The sequence below is a fragment of the Caenorhabditis elegans genome, chromosome IV (assembly GCF_000002985.6).
Source record: "Caenorhabditis elegans chromosome IV".
Taxonomy (NCBI): Eukaryota; Metazoa; Nematoda; class Chromadorea; order Rhabditida; family Rhabditidae; genus Caenorhabditis; species Caenorhabditis elegans.
Genome location: NC_003282.8, coordinates 17,421,396 through 17,439,462, shown reverse-complemented (window position 1 = coordinate 17,439,462; position 18,067 = coordinate 17,421,396). Strand labels below are relative to the sequence as shown.

General features: G+C 32.4%; 4 protein-coding genes and 6 non-coding genes across 13 annotated transcripts; 6 read left to right on the top strand and 4 right to left on the bottom strand.

Annotated features, from left to right (window-relative positions):
• Nucleotides 1–293: 293 nt before the first annotated feature.
• Nucleotides 294–1,068, top strand: C06A12.20. Its single transcript, NR_132468.1, has 2 exons — nucleotides 294–751; nucleotides 798–1,068. It is a non-coding gene; the product is annotated as an Unclassified non-coding RNA C06A12.20 (non-coding RNA).
• Nucleotides 1,069–1,228: 160 nt separating this feature from the next.
• C06A12.8 (RxLR effector protein) lies at nucleotides 1,229–2,125 on the bottom strand. Its single transcript, NM_001026128.4, has 4 exons — nucleotides 1,933–2,125; nucleotides 1,755–1,887; nucleotides 1,524–1,579; nucleotides 1,229–1,478 (listed from the first exon to the last, which is right to left on the bottom strand). Exons 1-4 carry the CDS (start codon nucleotides 2,002–2,004, stop codon nucleotides 1,308–1,310), a joined length of 432 nt encoding a protein of 143 aa, NP_001021299.2. The 5' UTR covers nucleotides 2,005–2,125; the 3' UTR covers nucleotides 1,229–1,307.
• A 685-nt stretch (nucleotides 2,126–2,810) lies between these two features.
• On the top strand, nucleotides 2,811–6,486 carry gcy-27 (Receptor-type guanylate cyclase gcy-27; the record flags this gene model as incomplete). 2 transcript variants are annotated; one of them, NM_001269027.3, is made up of 14 exons in its annotated part: nucleotides 2,811–2,905; nucleotides 3,244–3,325; nucleotides 3,369–3,437; nucleotides 3,489–3,656; nucleotides 3,705–3,776; nucleotides 3,872–4,046; nucleotides 4,406–4,597; nucleotides 4,815–4,983; nucleotides 5,043–5,183; nucleotides 5,546–5,669; nucleotides 5,713–5,781; nucleotides 5,825–5,971; nucleotides 6,114–6,339; nucleotides 6,395–6,486. In NM_001269027.3, 14 exons carry the CDS (start codon nucleotides 2,832–2,834, stop codon nucleotides 6,484–6,486), a joined length of 1,800 nt encoding a protein of 599 aa, NP_001255956.2. The 2 variants fall into 2 exon arrangements, with proteins under 2 accessions (NP_001255956.2, NP_001255957.2); NM_001269028.2 differs by having other exon boundaries at nucleotides 2,832–2,905; nucleotides 3,369–3,656.
• Nucleotides 6,487–8,075: 1,589 nt separating this feature from the next.
• lact-6 (Beta-lactamase-related domain-containing protein) lies at nucleotides 8,076–9,866 on the top strand. Its single transcript, NM_070708.6, has 7 exons — nucleotides 8,076–8,243; nucleotides 8,293–8,449; nucleotides 8,495–8,858; nucleotides 8,901–9,097; nucleotides 9,150–9,260; nucleotides 9,306–9,437; nucleotides 9,490–9,866. The coding sequence occupies exons 1-7, from the start codon at nucleotides 8,086–8,088 to the stop codon at nucleotides 9,661–9,663; spliced, it is 1,293 nt and encodes a 430-aa protein (NP_503109.1). The 5' UTR covers nucleotides 8,076–8,085; the 3' UTR covers nucleotides 9,664–9,866.
• 21ur-10691 lies at nucleotides 9,274–9,294 on the top strand. Its single transcript, NR_068548.1, has one exon.
• C06A12.3 (GSKIP domain-containing protein) lies at nucleotides 9,861–11,740 on the bottom strand (the record flags this gene model as incomplete). 3 transcript variants are annotated; one of them, NM_001269024.2, is made up of 7 exons in its annotated part: nucleotides 9,861–9,993; nucleotides 10,038–10,154; nucleotides 10,200–10,445; nucleotides 10,712–10,766; nucleotides 10,896–11,033; nucleotides 11,486–11,546; nucleotides 11,606–11,740. In NM_001269024.2, the coding sequence occupies 7 exons, from the start codon at nucleotides 11,733–11,735 to the stop codon at nucleotides 9,979–9,981; spliced, it is 762 nt and encodes a 253-aa protein (NP_001255953.1). The 3 variants fall into 3 exon arrangements, with proteins under 3 accessions (NP_001255953.1, NP_001255954.1, NP_001255955.1); NM_001269025.3 differs by lacking the exons at nucleotides 11,486–11,546; nucleotides 11,606–11,740 and having other exon boundaries at nucleotides 9,979–9,993; nucleotides 10,896–10,924; NM_001269026.3 differs by lacking the exons at nucleotides 10,896–11,033; nucleotides 11,486–11,546; nucleotides 11,606–11,740 and having other exon boundaries at nucleotides 9,979–9,993; nucleotides 10,712–10,735.
• A 3,261-nt stretch (nucleotides 11,741–15,001) lies between these two features.
• Nucleotides 15,002–15,022, bottom strand: 21ur-10450. The gene has a single exon (NR_068547.1).
• Nucleotides 15,003–15,023, bottom strand: 21ur-7751. Its single transcript, NR_068546.1, has one exon.
• Nucleotides 15,024–16,394: 1,371 nt separating this feature from the next.
• Nucleotides 16,395–16,415, top strand: 21ur-15229. The gene has a single exon (NR_068545.1).
• A 1,212-nt stretch (nucleotides 16,416–17,627) lies between these two features.
• On the top strand, nucleotides 17,628–17,677 carry C06A12.18. Its single transcript, NR_068544.1, has one exon. It is a non-coding gene; the product is annotated as an Unclassified non-coding RNA C06A12.18 (non-coding RNA).
• The last annotated feature ends 390 nt before the right edge of the window (nucleotides 17,678–18,067 follow it).

Genomic DNA, 18,067 nt, shown 5'->3' with positions numbered 1-18,067 from the left:
GAAAGTAGTGGACATAAAAGTATTAAACAAGCATAGGACATGAGGTGCCAAAATAAGATTCATTGCGCTAATTTTTTATAGAACTTAATACTCTATTTGTGAAAAAGTGCCTACGTAGTTTGGTTTTGCATTTCCCCCAGGGGAACTTGGTTTTGGTACGAGTTTTACTATTTTTGTCTATTTTGAAAAATTGGTCAGAGTCAATATCAACTTTGTTCACTAGCATTTTCGACAAGAAAACTTTATCAATAGCTTTACGCCGAGCCTCTAAAGTTGATAAGTTAAATAGTTCATTACGTTTAATAGCGCTCTTATAGTCGGGGTCATCTGTTCTGATGTATTTTCCCTTTTGCCTGCTGTATAGTTTCCTAGTGAACGAGTTTTGTACGGATTCAATTGCTTTAATATCTTGTTTTTTCAACGGACTACTTACTTCGGTACCATATTCAAGTATGGGTCTCACAAAAGTTTTGTAAAGTAATGTATGGAGCCTTGTGTTCTTACTACAATAGTTCGAAAATATTTGATGGATCATAAACTTAGATTTCATTACTGATTTTTTCCAATGCATTGAAAAGCTAAGGTTTGGTTCAATTTGAAATCCTAGAGTACTCCGAGTAATTGGACTATTTTCTATTTTTTATTTGTCCATTTATTTACAAAAACGAACTTCTGCATCGGCCGATTTTTCTGGTGAAATAGGCATTTTTCTTCAAAAAGCAATCAAGTTTCATTTGATTATAGCTTTTTTGTGAGTTGAAAACTGAAAAAAAATCTAATACATATTAATTTTTCAGATCGATTCTGGCTCTTTTTTAGATGTTTCACAATTGTTGCCTGGTGTGGATGGTGCAGTAATTATATATTCTTCCCGTGCCTTATGAATGCAATATTATACATTATCTCACTAGTTATGTATTGCATTTACAAAACTTTGAGTGTTCTGTTCTGATAAAGCCTAAGATTACAAGTGAAGAAATTTTGATACGAGTGAAGTTAACTACAATCATTCAAAAAAAAACCAGTATCATTCTGCTTTATTAAAGTTTACTTTTTTTTACAAAACAATTGCTTTTCAATGTATATCGAAATGATTTTTTCTTATGGCTTTGAATTATCAATGTCTATTCAATTAGACCAAGATTTCATTACCGTATCTAGTTATATTTCAAATTATAGACTTTATCTCGTAAAGTTTCTTCAAGTAAGAAAGGATGTGTTGCTTTTTTTTGCATTATATTGTTCTCAGTAATTATTTTTTCATTAATACAACTGAAGCAGTAAAATTTTTTTGGCTGATGAAATTTTCAATACTCTCCATAATATCGAATTGTTTGAATTGCAAATGCATTAGTGAAGGATCGCTTGGTCCATGCGATAAACGACCGGAGAAGTAGATGACCAGGAACGTCATGAGATTCCGAAAATTTGAACTTGAAATCCTTGCCACGTGCATCTACGTGTCCAAAGCGGCGAAGCTGAAAACAGCGTTCAAAAATAACATGGGAGATGACGCAAACTACCACAAATGAGCCCAACTGTCTTTCAGAAAGTTCCGAATAGTAACGGTCAAACCAAGCTGGAAAATTATAAAAATTTTTAAACCTCTGTTCATAATAGATGACCGAGCTTTCTTTTTTTTCTCGCATCTCAAAAAAAAGAACAAATAATTTATTCGTGTTACAAGCTTCAAAGCTCGTATTTTTCGCATTGTTTCCAGGAGCCATTTTTCAACTTAACAAACTTCCACATACATTCCGAATCGAATTTAGCAGAAAAGTATTTTTCAAATTCTGTCATATTTCTTTTCCGGACAGCAGACTGTATTTTCATAAGCATTGTGTCAATTGCTCGGTCTACCGTGATATTTCTTGCAACATAAGCCGTCTATAAAATAACTGGAAAATTTAATAATCGTTTTTTCAAACTCACAGTTTTTTCGATACTTTGGAAAAGAACAATGAAAAACAAGATGGTAAAACCGAATAGACAACCAAACTTCATTGATGTTGAATGAAAAGTTTTAGTCAGAAAACTGTCGGTTTTAGGTGCAGCTTTGATTGAGGCGAACAAAACAAAATTCAAAGGTTTTATTGATATGATAATTTTATTTGTCCGCGATCAGCTAAAGATGTAAATAGTTTTTTCTTGACAATTGACGTAGAAGAAGAGAAAAATATGAAGAAACTGAAAGATGCGAACAAATACTTTAATAATTCTGGGCAAAACTTGGAAATTTTATGAAACTTTAAAAAAATAATATTTGTGCATTGATACCTTTCGCTGAAACACTAGTGTTTGAAAAAATCAGATAAAAGTTTGGCAAATTATATTCTCATGCTCGTCTGTTTTTTTCAAAATGTAATTTTGAAAGTAAATCTTGGGGAACAAAACATTATCCTTTTCAGCTGGTACAGTTTTTTGTAGGAATTACAGTTTTCTTCTCCTGAAAACTAAAACGATATTAAAAATTTTATAAACACTTTTTTCGAGTACAAATAGGTTTTAGTTACATGTTTGATAAACTTTCATAAATTAACTCGCGAAATCATAATGTTGTTTGTTTGAAATCTAGGCCAATACCAAAACCAAAATTGGCATGAGACAAGTTTTCAATTAGAACACTTTTTTCTATACTATCATCAAATGTTCCTCAAGTTTTAATGCCCGTTAGGTTGCACTTTTATTTTGTCTTTGCCTCCTCACAAGTTTTTCTTGTTAATGAGTAGTTGTGAACATACTCATCAAGTATCGGTTGCCATGGAAAAATAACTCACACATTTCAGAGTCTTTCTCGAGATACAACTTTCATTTTATTTATTTTCTACCAAATGAACAAGCTTATCACTGTCATCCGAGATTTCTCATATAGTGTTTATAATTGGTGCTACGAAACTGTAATAGGGTAATTTTCATTTTCATGATCTTCTGAAACGTTACAAAAAAAAGTTTCTTTAATTTTCTTACTGTAGCAGGTTCCAAAAAACTTTAAAAAATTTAAGTAATAAACTGAATAGTTTTTCTATTAACAGGTATGTCCATTATACTTGATAGTATGAATGAAAGTTTGTAATATTTTTCTCGTCAGTATACTCCATCAAGTGTAGTTGTCGCTACTGCGAACGAGTTTTTTAAAATTTTAAAAGAACTGCCTTATCGATAAAGTCATAAAATAATTATATTTTTGAGGAGTTTAATAAACAAAACGTTTTTGTTCCCTTTGAAAGTCATTTAATATTTCAGGGAAAATACTCGGAAGTACAAGATGACATGGAAAGTTCCAAAGGAATCTTTGAAAATTATTGTTAACAAGAATGCAGATGCGGTAATAAAATTCAAATTACCAGTAAATGCGTCTTTAAATTTAGAGAATGCAACGTGAACTTGAAAATAGAACAGCAAAAGATGAAGCAAATGCTTTAACATCACGACGAAGGGTATTTGGCTCATATGCTCTAATTGGCACCCAAAGAGCAGAGTTTATTCAGTTTCGACAAATTAAACATATCGATATCACTAATGCTTCTTTAGACTTTTTGTATAACTTAAAGCAACTGAAACATGACAATCTGGCAAACTTCTATGGTATTCAATTGAATGATGATCTCAACACAATGACAATTTTACACGCATTAGTGGAACGAGGAACACTGGAGGTACAAGACTTACATTTCTCAGTAATTAGAAAATCAGGCTAATTCAAGGAATTTTGTTTGGATCGAGATTTCGGTATGGATGAAACGTTCAAATCCGCATTTATGAGAGATATTTTGAAGGTAACATTTTGCGTTATTCATTAGACTCCATGAACAACTGAAGATTAAAAAAAATAATTCTATAATAAAAATCACAAATCGATTGTTAATTCAAGGGTCTTCAATATCTTCACCTATCTCCTGTTGCGTATCACGGTCATCTTCACGCAGCCACTTGCCTAATAGATATAAATTGGGTACTGAAAATTGCATTATATGGGGTCACAAACTTTGTGTGTGATAACTTCGACGCAGAAAATATAACGATGCCAGATAGAAGTGACTATACTAGTGAGTAATTCAAAACAATGTGCAAAAAAGCCAGACAACAATTTCTAAAATAGCTGATTGCGGGAAAAATTGGAAGCTGACAATAGCCGGAAATCTACAATTATCAATTTCTACACCTATTTGACTTGAATTTTCTTGAAAAATTTGTATCTTTCAATCAGAAACTGTTTTACCTGTTCACGCCGTTACTTCAACCACAACATTTACACTGAAAAACAAAGTATATTTTTATTTTTTGAAAAATAATGTTTAAAAGTTCCGAAAAACAACAATTTTGGCAATTTCCGAATTTGCCGATGACCGAAAATTTTTGGTTGCCACCTACCCCAAGAATATATGCCTTCTTTTCTTATTTTCAGTATCTTACGCGCAGTATGTGTGTTTTCCGCCGGAGCATATTCGAGAATATGATGCTACTGGAAAACTGCCAACCAGATTTGTAAGAGGCAGTAAACAAGGCGATATTTATTGCGTTGGAATGATTTTTTATATGATGATCGAACGTGAAGATCCATATCGACTGATTCACTCAGTTGAGCGACCGGGTTCTGGTAAGTTAGTTGAGAAGTTGCAATGGGTCAAAATGAGTCGACTCGCAAACAAATGAAGACCAAATCAAATGAAACTCAAATGAGGACCGTTAAATATGACAAACTAGGATGTTCTTTGACTTGCCGCAATATAACCTCCTTGCTAATATGCCTAACTCAAAGAGCTTTGTCACCTTTATGCTTGGTCTAGAAAAGCATCAGGGAAATTTATCTTAAGGTCTCATGATGGAAATTCTTGATCACAATCTCATGCCATTCATTTCAAACAATGAAACACAAGAGGACACTCTGCTGGATAAATGTAAAGAATGCTGGAATAGAGATCCGGAAAAGCGACCGACAATTGAAAATCTACGAAACGCAATTGCAATATGTTACGCTGATTCGTATGTTTTTTAAAGAATTACATTTTGTTTTTCAAATAATTATACAGGAAAATTTCCAGAAAAGGAAATTTAATCGATCAAATGATTAGAATGAATGAGAAGTATGCCGATGAGCTCGAAACCCTAGTTGCGGCAAGGTCTGCTGATTTGGCCCTTGCACAGATGCAAACAATGAGATTGCTAAATGAGATGCTGCCAGCGTAAGAACATTATTTTATCACCATTATAGTTTGCTTTTACAACCGACCTCCGGCTGACTGGCTCCACAGCTTTTTCGGAAGTAACTTCACAGTGCTTGTATTCACAAAGAAATCTAGTTTACCCAACAAAACTAGTATTGTCACTGCGACTTTGTTTGATTGTAACTACAATAGTCCAACATAACCGAATATCATTAACATCACTACAAACATTTCAATATTTTTAAAAACTTTCGTAGAAGTAAATTGTAAATTAAAGTTATTGCAGAAAATACAGAAATCGATAAGCAAATAACAAAAATAAAACAGAGACATTCAGTATTATCTCATTATAAGACATAAAATTGTTTTAAAAATTACAGGAGTATTGCAAAAGACTTGAAAAACGGAGTAATCGCTCCCGCTAGAAGTTATGCATCGGCAACGGTTATGTTTGTCCAAATATGTGACTTCATTGTAATTTTGAAGCGACGTCCTCCAAAAGAAGTTGGGATTCCGTAAAGTTGTTAAATAATGTTTATTTTTCTAGGTAATTGGCTTTCTCAATGACATTTTTGATCAGTTTGATACTGTAATCAAAAGGCATGACGCTTATAAGATTAGTTTTCAGTGACATTTCGTTCCCCAATATGTGAATTCAGGTTGAAACTACTGGCGAAACCTACATGGTGGCATCCGGTGTACCCAACGAGAATGAAGGACGGCATGTATTCGAAGTCGCGGAAATGAGTTTGGAAATTCGTGCTATATCGTTGTCATATACACTAGAAAATGACAAAAACTACAAGGTTATTGTCAAGGGAAAATATCTTATAATTGGGTTATACAATGCATTTTTAAAATGAAAACAAGTTTTTACATAATATTTTAAAATTTAGTTGCCCAATATAAGGCAAAGCACTGCGATTAATTATAATTCATTCGTTTCAGCTTCGAGTTCGAATAGGATTCCACGCAGGTCCTATTGCTGCCGGTGTAATCGGAATTAAAAATCCTCGCTACTGTCTTTTTGGTGACACTGTAAATTTCGCGTCCAGAATGCAATCAAACTGTCCTCCCCTGCAAATTCAAACTAGCGAAATTACAGCAAGAATGCTATTGGCCACTCATGAGTATAAACTGGTGAAACGAGGGATAGTTCATGTCAAAGGAAAAGGTATGTCAAACACAATTTTATATAAACTTTTAAATATTTTTGTTTTTCTATGTAGGTGAAGTGAATTGCTACTGGCTTAACGAGCACATACACAAGGACGAAGAAATCGAGGAATCGGGCACAATATCCCATCCCTTAGAGTCGTGAAAATTTTTTAAATCTATTTTTTTAATTCATATACGTTTCTCTAAAAATGAACGTTTAAATAATTTTGCAAAAGCGTTTTCTTACAAAAAAAAAGCCTTTTATGACAACATATCGAAATAACAATAGTTTTTCAAATAAATTCTTTGAATTTTGAAGATCATCCAACTATTTTTCCAAGGTCCACCGATGTTTGTATGCGCAAAAATTTAAAACTAAAAGTAAAAGGTTGAAAACGAAAAGACGGTGACAAGTGGTTAATTATTTGCTCAGAAAAACATAAAAGAGAACTAGAGTTTGTTATAAACGGACACTACAAACTATAAGGCCAGAAGTTGGAGAATTGTAAAAGTTTGAAGTGTGTAAAACTTTAAAAATATGTGAAAACTATAATGTGTTATTTTTCTTCCATATTTTCCTAGTCCAATGTTAAATAAAAAACAATCATTCGGTGCTCTACTAATAAACATTAGCAGAAATCATGATTTTTTTTCTTTTCGAGGCATAGTTAAATCATAGAATAGTAGTTGGTAAACTCAATTAAAACATGGTTTGATAAGAATTGATGATATGGGCAAGAACCAGAACGAGTTCAGGGTGCACTGGCCTATGAGGTTTGACTGATAACTCAGATGGTCGTATATATATATATACCTCCCTGAGAATAATACATGTTTTTTTATGATTGAATAACATTTTTGTTTCAACGTGTTGTATTTGTGTTCTCTCAGGTAATCAATTGATAGTTAAATACGGTATTTTATATGGTAATCTTGCCCAACATTTCTTAACTCTGAAGGTATTTATATCCGTTGTATTGTTTTTTTAAACAATTATAGATATCCAAAAGCTTGATTTTTTATTTATTATTTAGCAATGAAACATTTGCAAATAATTTTTTATTGAGCCGGGATATGAATTAATAAAATATAGAACTGGATTTTGAAATTCGGTGTTGTTCTTAGTTATGTAACGCTAAAATTTTTGTAGTGCTGAAATAAATATTTATGTGTACTTTTCCATATCAAAAGGTGATTTTTCAATAGGAATTTTCACCACTGATTTCATTGAAAAATGCTCCATTTTCTAACAGTTCATTTAACCGGGAACTTTCTCTTGTCCCTTATATCACTTGTCACTTGAATTTTTCTATCTTATCATTATAGTGTCCAGCACACAATACAGACAACTTTGAAGTTCGGTACGTCCTCACCTTTTCAAACAACAATAATATGTACTACCCCTTATGTTATTTTTGCTAATGTAATTCATATTGTTTCAAAAGGTGGCACAACATATTTGTAGTGTTTGCAAAACATTTGTGGCTGGTTTCAACGTTTTGTCAAAACTCCACCTACTTATTGTTCGACCCTCTTTATACCACGAGTCTCCACGAGAACAGGAGGGAGGTACAAAAAGAAACGAAGATTATATCATGTTTTTATTTTCTGCCACACATCTTCTGTTTCTTTAGAAACTTGTTTTCATCTTCGGACTCATCATTCTTTAAAGTGTTCATATTTTGAAACAGTTTTAAAACATTTTATAAATACTTTTAGCTTAAAGAATTAAAAAAAACCATTAAATATTTCAGAGTGAAATATGCGACTTGATTTTGATACGTTTGGATGTTTATATCTATTTGTAATTCCATTTGTGGTTCAACCATTTCTTTCGTGTTGGTTAACGCCAAATGTTAATGACGATAATGTTAATGGCTATGTGGACGAGCGGTTTGAGACCGTTTTAGAAGCATTCCGGTAATGAAAAACTTTTTTGATTTACTATCAAAAACTATTTTTGTTCCAGACGAAATTTTGGACAAGGAGAAGAACGTGAAGGTGCTGCGTTTGCAGTTTATTACAAAGGAAAAGAAGTAGTAAATCTATGGGGTGGATATGCTGACAAAGAGTCGGGAAGAAAATGGTCAGAAAACACCAAAAGTGTGATGTTTTCTGCATCAAAGGTGAGTGCTCATCAGAAAATTTGTATTATGCACACAATTTTTCAGGCCGTTTGTTCTATTGTGATAGCTGTAATGGTTGACAGGGGTCTTCTAAACTATGCAGATCGTGTGGTAGATTATTGGCCAGAGTACGGGCGATATGGTAAAAACGCGACTACCATAGAAGACGTACTTTCTCACAAAGCAGGACTTCCGTATCTCAGTGAAGATATCTCAATAGAAGACGTCAAAAATGGATTGAAAATCATGGAAAAAGTAGAAAACTCTGTTCCAGCTTGGACTCCTGGCACCGCGTCCGGTTATCATGCGGTTACTTTTGGGTTCATTTTAGATGGATTGGTCAGAAAAGCAGATCCACGTGGCAGAAATATAAAGAGATTTTTTGAGGAGGAAATTGCTAGACCAAACGGTGAGTCACTATAACACTAGAAATATTGAATTTTTTTCTCAGATCTCGACATTCAAATCGGTGCCCAAAAATCAGAGGCTCCATATCTCGCTCGTCTCACAACACCGTCTTTATGGGAATTCACGCGTGATATAATAAAGGACCCAAAAATTCTTATTATGCTTGGACTTATGTATATCCGCTTTGATACACTTGTTCATAAAATGAGATCAAATCCAGATTGGCTACTCGTTAATTACGTAAGTGTTTCTTAATGTTGTTGAACAGGAAACACAATTTGAAACTGTTTAGGATACTATGGTATTAAACGATCCCGAGATTGTTTCTCTAAATCTTCCCGCTGTAACCGCTATTGGAAATGTGAGAGATGTTTCAAGGTTGTTATCAATGATCGTTGAAAAGGTAATTGGAACATTGAATCTCAGACTTGAAAAATAGTTTTTACAGGAGCTAATATCAAATACCACACTCCTCGAACTTTCCCGGCCTACGTTAAACAGCTGGCATTTCGAAAAAGTAACTATCTGGCCGGTTATCAAAGGGCATGGGTTCTTCTATGAAAAACACCCATTGATACCTGTAAGAAAGTTGAAATTGTAGTAATTCGAAAAATAATAGAACAATGCTTTAGGAAGCCTTCACATTTGGCCATCCAGGTTACGGTGGACAGTTTGTTCACATGGATCCAGAATCTCAAATTTCAATTACATATTTATCAAATGGTTTGAAAACTGGCACTGGAGAGCTTTGCGGAACATATATGAGATTACTGAACGAAGTATACAATAGTTTGAGGAGAATATAATCTGAAGAGAATATAGTTTCATTTTTCTAACAGTTACCTCACTTCTTTTCATGTTTGTATATTTAAAAAAAAACAACACAACAATGCTTAATTCGTCAAATATATGATCTCAACCTTTTCTCATCAATGCCTTGCTCCTTCGCGTGACATGAATATTTAACTTCCAAATATTAACTCTACCTTTTATGAAAATGTCTCAGATATAACCCATTTATTTATTTTATCGACAAGTATCAGAACGAATTGGCTAAAAACTCGAAAGTATGTAGTATTGAGTAAAATTGATTATTTATTGTCAATTTAATGTTCATGTCCTTATTGAACCGCCACCTGAAACAAAATAAATTCTGTAGAGTCAATAGTGGTGGTTTTACCTCAGCTAACTTGCTGAGTTTCTGAGCAACACACTCATTAAATCGTGTTGCATGGTCAGGTGATATGAATTTCAAAAGTTCACGAGCATTTCGATAGTATTTAGTGTGAAGGGAGATCTGAAAGCTAAACATTATACGGTTATTTCTAAATCAAGTGCATACTTTCGTATAATCCCCGTTCATGCAATCAGTATGGGACGAAGCAATTCTCCATCCTTTCATAGTCAGCTCTAAAGTGTATGGGCTTCCTTCCTGAGTTTTCACATTAACAAAAATCAGGTCACTAGTTCTGGGGAGCATTTCCGAAACACTGATGTCTTGAACTTCATGTGCTAATTCGTGGACTGCAGCAATTGCTTCCAGTTCCAGCGGTCCAACGTCATCATCTGACGGAATAACTCCACCTTCCTAAAATTATTAATGAAATCCTTTGAGACAAATATCATGAAAAATGTTGAAAACAAAAAGTTTTTTCAACAAAGTGGGTAAAAAGTGGGCAAGAGGGGCTCTCGACCGGATGAAATTACTAGTTCTCATTTCTTGAAAATATTGAGTTTGAATCAGCGGTGGGCGACAATCGAAAAATTTTGGCACATTCTGATTTTCCAAACTGCATAAAATTTGGAATATCAAACGGCAATTGCCGCCCACCCTTTGTTTCAATAAAAACTCACCACTTCGTGACGTTTTCTATTCATATCTGCGATTTCCTCGAGTGAAATTGGGGTCCTGAAAATTTAAATTTAATTATTTAATTTATCGAATATTGCTTTTAAGAATGCAATATGTATTTTTTTTAGGTGCATAACAATTTTTTCAAAAGTTTAAAAAAATATTTTACAAAACAAAACAACTCACTTTGGGATTGACATTTTCGGACTAATCATTTGATTTATATACGCATTGTCAAACCCAAATTTCTCTTTTTCTTCCAACGTTGGTGAGACGGCACGAGACGTCCGGTACACTTGAGCGGCCGCGTTCCAACGAGCAGAACTGAAAATGAATTGTTAAAAATTAGATGTTGAGAAAAAGAACAGCACTCTTCAAACAATGGAACATAAGAAAATAAACAAAAGAATGAAAGTTATGCAGGAGATTGATAAACAAAGTATGACAAAATAACAATTGGCGTTGCATTGAATGGGAAATATTGGAGAGCAGATGAGAAATAATTGAAAACGAATATTGATGTTTGATTTATCAATGTTTCGAAAGTTATAGATGATTGGATAACATGTACTTAATTTCTGACCGAAAAGTTTAAATGACAAAGTAAAATCCATATCAACAGAAAAACATCTCATTGTTAGTTGAACCTTAATCTTATTTGCCAGCACAAGAAGACGTGGCGTTAAAAAGTAATTTTATTTTCGAAATGTAAATAATTTTTTAGCATTTTCACAAAATAATTGTCACTTTTAGATATATCAATAAAGAAAACTCACTCTTGTTGCTTATAGAGCGGTGAAACCTTCAAACTGTCGGCTAATGTGTTTGCAGATAATGCTGAAAATTTGAAAGAATGTTGGTAATTTTTTTGTTTGTAATATTTCATAATTACTTACCAATTGGCACGTTTCCACAAATGCATGCCGTAGTCGCAACAGTTCCCGTCCCTGAGAATGATTTTGTTCTATTATTGGCTCTTGTAGTTGGAGTGCTGGGAGGTGAAGATGGCGGGATAGGCGTGGACATTGTTTCTAAACGTATACTAATTTCTGAATTTTTTATGTTTAAAATCGTAGAACTAAAAATAAATATAAGAATCAAATGTTTGGTGAAAACCTATTAGCAATGAAATATTTTAGGAAAAATCTAATTGGTTCATAGCGAGAGCTTCAAGCTACGTGAAGAAAACTGTATATGTGAGTTTCTCTTGTAGTTATAATTTCAGAGCCGCAGTTAAACTACCAAAAGATTTTAGTACAAACCCCGATGCTAAACATAAAACGGAAAAAAGTGACCAAACAATACAAAAACACCGTTAGCTGCTCATGCGGGAAACCTGATCACAACTTTCTATCCTCTCTCTGTCCTGTCAGTTGTCTGAAGGAAAGAGGCCAGCTGTTAAAAAATTTGAAGTAAAAAATACGAGTAAAAAAAACGACCGTTCAAATTCAAATTTTTTCCTGAAAAATAATTGTGGAAGCAGGAAGAAAGGAATGAAAGAAAACATAAAAATGACACCCAGCTTAGAGAGAAGTTGAGTGAGTTGTGAGAAACTGGAAGAGACACTATGAAACAATGCGAGATGCAGAGAAAGAGCCGGAGGGCAGATATTCTTTGGAATCGGATAGAACATTACATCCGAAGAGACGCAGGCTCGTTTACACTGGCTTACTCCAAGTGGAGATGACAAGACTACGAAACGCAGTGAGACTGAGAACACTTGTTTTTAGAAACCAGCAGGAAGGCAAAACTTAAAGTAATAACAATGAAGCCGTTCAAATATTGAACTTAAAGATTTCGAAACGATAATAAAAATTAATGAATATCATTCAATTCGGGAACTTGTGAATCAATAAATAATCACTGATTCTAATGCTTGTGCGCGAGGTATTATGCTAATCAAAAAATGGAAGGGGTTTCGTAACTGCAAAACTGCTAACGCTAAATCAAATAATTCTAAAAGTTCTGCTGCATTTTTTTTTGATTTTATAAGGAGTTATTTTGGAATTATTTAATTCCTCAGATTTTGTTAATTTTTTTGGTTTTGAACGCCACCAACGCTGAAACTTTTTAAATTTTGGAAAAAAATGAGCTTAATGTTAAATTTGACATATATGAGAAGTTCTAAGAACCAGAATTGACCTGTTTTGTCAAATTTTTTTCAATCAACAAGCAATTGGATAGAATAAAAGAAACAAGCATTTTTTCATTGCATTCAATTTAAAAAAATCGTTATGTTTTGAACCGAAATGGTTCCTCGAGAAACCTTATTGTGAGAATGCTTTTACAAAAGCACATCGTCAATGAAAAACTGCACGGATTGAATCTTAAATCAATTTTTCAGATGCTGCGTATCTTTCATCAGTCTGCCATTGCTCATAACATCTTGAAAATTCGACTCTTTTAGAAAAAGGAAAAACAGCTGCTTCGTCGACGCATCTCAAATTAGGCAATTCCATTCGTGGTGCTAATTGCCGTTTTCCTGCAAATATATCCTATTTCGTATTTTTTTCGATAAAATTTTTGCTCCGTCCGTATCATCATGTTTAGAGTTTTGGTATTTAACAAGATGTAAACTTTGTAATATTATTATTCCCTGCATAATCCTACATTTTTTTAACTAAATCAAAATAACCCTTCAAACTTAAAAGAAATAAATTTCCAAAGTTTCATCAGCTTTGGTTCTAAAGGTTTGAAAACGCACTAAACATTTGTCACACCCATATTTAATATGTAGGGTTCAAATCCTCATCTCTGCTAGTTTTCTCTTTTTTCCTTTTCCAAATTTTTTTGCACATTTCTCTTTTTTGCAGTTATAATCCCGTTAATATTTTTAAAAATATAGCTACAAAATTGAATCATTTTTGTGGAAAAAATGTACCTCTTACTTACAAATAAAGAATAAAAAATTAGATATTTATATGAAATTAAAAAAGAAAATTTTTTGAAAGATTAATCTTTCTTATCTGATGAATATGTTATCAGAGATCATTTCAAGAATGATGAATTGAAGTCTGATTGACGTTAGTTTTGTAGGTGTCAGTTGAAATTAAAACTCACACGTGTTTATTCCACCCTCTTGTCTCGTGCATTGATTTAAAAATATAGCTTTTGAGTGTTCGTTTATAATTTACCACCCATTGTTTTTATAAGACTAGAACTTTTAATCAATTAAGGTACCTTTTATTGTTATGCACTGTGGTAAAAAACTTATACATACGCTTCTCAGCCGGTAATATGCTTCTAAACCAGGGGAGCGCGTTACATAAATCTTAAAAGAGGAAGTTTAAAACGCGTATACAGTGTGTTGTTTAGGATTTTGGATTGATTTGATATCCTTTGAGATATTATAGCTTGTATTTGAGACATTACCCTTTCCAATTTAAAAATGAATTTCTTTTCATTTTCCTTATAATGTTAATTTTCCTGTGTGGTAAAGTGGAAAATCATTCAGAATAAAACTATAACGCATTGTTTGTTGCGGTTGAATATAAAGGAAACACAAAAACATTTCTATGAATTGTGTCATCTTTATGTTTAGATATTGTGTGTAAACAACAAACTCATAGTACATATTTTAAAAATTGTCTTGGTAAACTACGTAAACTTTTAAATTGTTTTTTTCAGTGAGCTTTGCATACAAAATATTAATTGGAAAACAAATCAGAATACGTATGTACATATTTCCTCTAATAGTCGTGCATGCAAGAGTAAAATTCAATTAGTCCAAAGGGATGCAAGATTATAAGAAGCCTGTAAGACTATTTTTCGAATATCCCAGAACTTTGGAAAATTGACCGTCATTATTATATTCCAATTTCATTTGTTCAAAAAGTACAAAAAAGTCAGCGCAAGACTATAACAACATTCAATGCTAATAGAAGCTGCAAGACTATTAGAACATTCAATGCTAATAGAGGCCGCAAGATTGATTTTTGATTGGGCCGTAGAGGTGCAACCCTAATAGAGTCTACAAATTATTACGTGCATTTCAAAAGCAAAAGGTTTTGAATAAAACATGTGTTAATTTGGTTGAAAAGTAGTACAAAATAGTTCGCTCATTTTTTCTCAACTGTCTAGACATGCGTGTTTTTAGCACATGAAAAACGAGAGAAGAGAAAGAGAATCACTCACTTTTTCTACATTCCTATCTGCTTTTTCATAATTACAAACTCAGCTCTATGTGCTATTTGACAAAATTTTATTCAAGAAAGTTTGATATATTAAGCTTCTGAGTCACGCTTATGACCTTCTGTGAAGTGAACTACGCCGGAATTCAACAAAAATAAGACAAGAAAGCACTACTTGAACTAATTGTAAGATCCTCGGTTTAAAAACATATAAAAACATTTCAAAACATTATTTTTTCCTTGATATATATATATCATAAAATTTTATGGTGTCATGTTTCAATATTTGCCTACATCCATTAACTCGTACCTACGTTTTGTGACTACCTGAATGAAAAAATGTGCATTCCTATTGTCTTAGTGTCTATTTTCTTCTGCTTTTGAATCATTTTGCCGTCGCCTTTCTTCTGTTTTCTGCCCAACTTAATCCCCAGTTTTCAACCACATTTATTTTTCTCTCTCTCTATTTCAATATCAATTTTTGTTCTCTCTACATGACCTAATAACATCAATTTGAGACCTATTCGTTTCTCAGTTAATGTCCTCATTTTGGCACATGCATCTTCCTTCTCCACATTGTTGATACTTAATTATTTATGAATAGTTAGGGTGTTACGCATACACGTTTTTTCGCAGTTGTTTTTGCTGTTCACATGTTTCCTCTCTGCCTTTTTATTGTCATGTAAGAACCTAAATGTGTAAATAAACTAGAATATAAAATTGAAATGGCAGGGATTTTTGTGACTCATTGACGTGGAATAGTTTTTTGCAAGTATCGATCTATTCAGCTTTGATCATTTATATTATTTAAATTTTAGGGTTTTCCAAAAAATGATGAATTTTTTCAATTGTACAGCAAAAAAAAACAAACGGTTTGACTTTAATCTTAAACATTTTTGTCAAAATTCAAGACATTTTTCCGCAAAAAAACTATAAATAAGTGTCAACGTACAAGCTTGTGGTCCAACTTTTCAGTAACTTAAAACACACATAAATTTTCCCAGAATCTCAAATTTCGCTTATATCCCTTTTTTGTAGAAATAGGTACTTTTTATTTTGGTGGAAACACAAGTTTTGGTATAAGTAAATATTGAGTCAACGTTAGTATTAAATTAACTTTTAGAATAATTCATTAGCGACTGGATTCGTGATAGAAATAAATAATGTGCTTTGGTCGAACGCTTTTCAAACACCGAAGTGATTCATATTTTGTTTTTACATGACGCTTCTTTTTAATTTTTTTTGATTTTGAAACTTCAGTTAATAGGATATTCAGTATTGATATTTTACGAGTAAAATGCTTTGTATTAGAGTAACATTTTATAATGTTTTTATATTTATTTTGTGTTATAATAGTTTAACAACTGTTTAGGTTGCCGAACATAAATAATTTAAAAAATCTATGAAATTTAAATTGTATTACTGTTAACAATTTGAAAAATTGTGTTCAGCCAAATATAATGATGAAATATATGAACAGAGACCTAAACTAAACTCGAAACATCTCTGTTTTTAGTTTTTGTTTTAAGGCTTCCTGATATATAATTATTATTATTATTACATGCTTTCTGACTGCACCATTAGCTACACAAACTAGATTCAAATTTCACATCATGCCAATAATCCATTTATGATTTTGTTTTCTCTATTTTTCTTTTTTTTTTTCGGCCGTTCAGAAACAGTATTTTTGTCTTGTTTTTTACTGAGGCTTACAATAATAATACAGTCCTGCTATGCAAATTCAAGAAATTTAGTTTTGTTATTTCTGTCAAAAACTGTGATTTTCAGAACTAAGCGCCACTCTCGTTTTTTTGGACAAGTATTCAAAATTTCGACAGCAAAATTTAATCAAATTCGTTTTTCCTTAATAAAAATACATATTATTGATACATTTTTAGTGGTACATGGTTTTCAATTATTTGATGATTTGAAAATCTGATCTATGAAAATTTGACAACATTCATGGATAAGAAAACGTGTTTTCTAAACCAATATTGTCGTTTTAATATTCTCAATTTCTCTGGCATTCGGTTTCCGAAGATTTTGGCTTTTTGTTTATTGATTCCTTTTTTAACTACTTGATTAGTCAAAGTGACTTTGCTCACCCTCAAAAAATAATTATACTGAAAATTTTATAACTTTGAACTACAATACAAGGCTGCAACATTTTTTCTGAAGATCAACAAAAGAGACTGCGCTACGACTAAAGTTCTTACTAATAGATATTATTATTATTTGCATGCTCGAATTTGATTTCTAGAAGATTATCTTTTATAAGGTTTCTTAATATAATTATAACTAGGAGAATGTACGTATTGCAGTTACTTTGTACAGGTTGCTTGACACTTCAAACAAGAACAAAGCCTTAGCAAATTAAATTTTAAAATTTTCTTTCCAAAACACCTGGGCTTCTTAGAAAATGAATATAATCAAGTTTCTAATTCTCTAAATAGCTGGGTCAACAATTAATTTAGTCGAGGAGAAGTGTTAACACCTGTTATTCTTCCGTATAGAAGTTTCGACGTTTTCTTGGTCTATAAAAACGTTTTGTTCCCGTTGTAGAATGTCTCATTTTCTATTCTAACCGGTTTTTTTTTCAATATTTCAGACTGTTCTCAAAAATTCAATGCGAACAATATGCGTTTTTTATAAGTCTTTGGGTTTTTCTCCTCATTAATAAAATTTTCAAATTCCCGCCTGACCTTTTTTCTTGAAGAAATAAACAAAATGAAGTAATTAAGTGTGCATCTGTCTGCAAACAAATAGAGGGTGGAAGAATGAATGAAACGAGGTGTCATTCTTAGGAAGTACGCCACTAATTGAGGAAGGAATATTTGAGAAATGAAAAAAATTGGGCGGAGCTATACAATTAGATTAAATGTTTTGTTTGGCGTTAGAAGGTTGTTGCAAGAATTATCTTTATGAAATATTTGGTAGTAATAAAAGTACTTACGTTTTCGTGTTTTTTTAAAATTTTTATGCCTAAAAAAAACCTTGAAGTATCACCAAATTTTCACTCATGTGCATAACAAAACAAAAAACTTATCCATCTGTTTCACAAAAAATTAACAAAAATGTTTCGCATTTTGAGGTTTCCAAATTTTATAATGTTTTTCATATTTTTCTCATTTCTACTAAAAATATTTTTCATAATTTAAATCAACTCGAGAACTACAAACTGCAAAGTACATGAGCCGGATACTGGTCACTTTGAACTATATTAGAGTA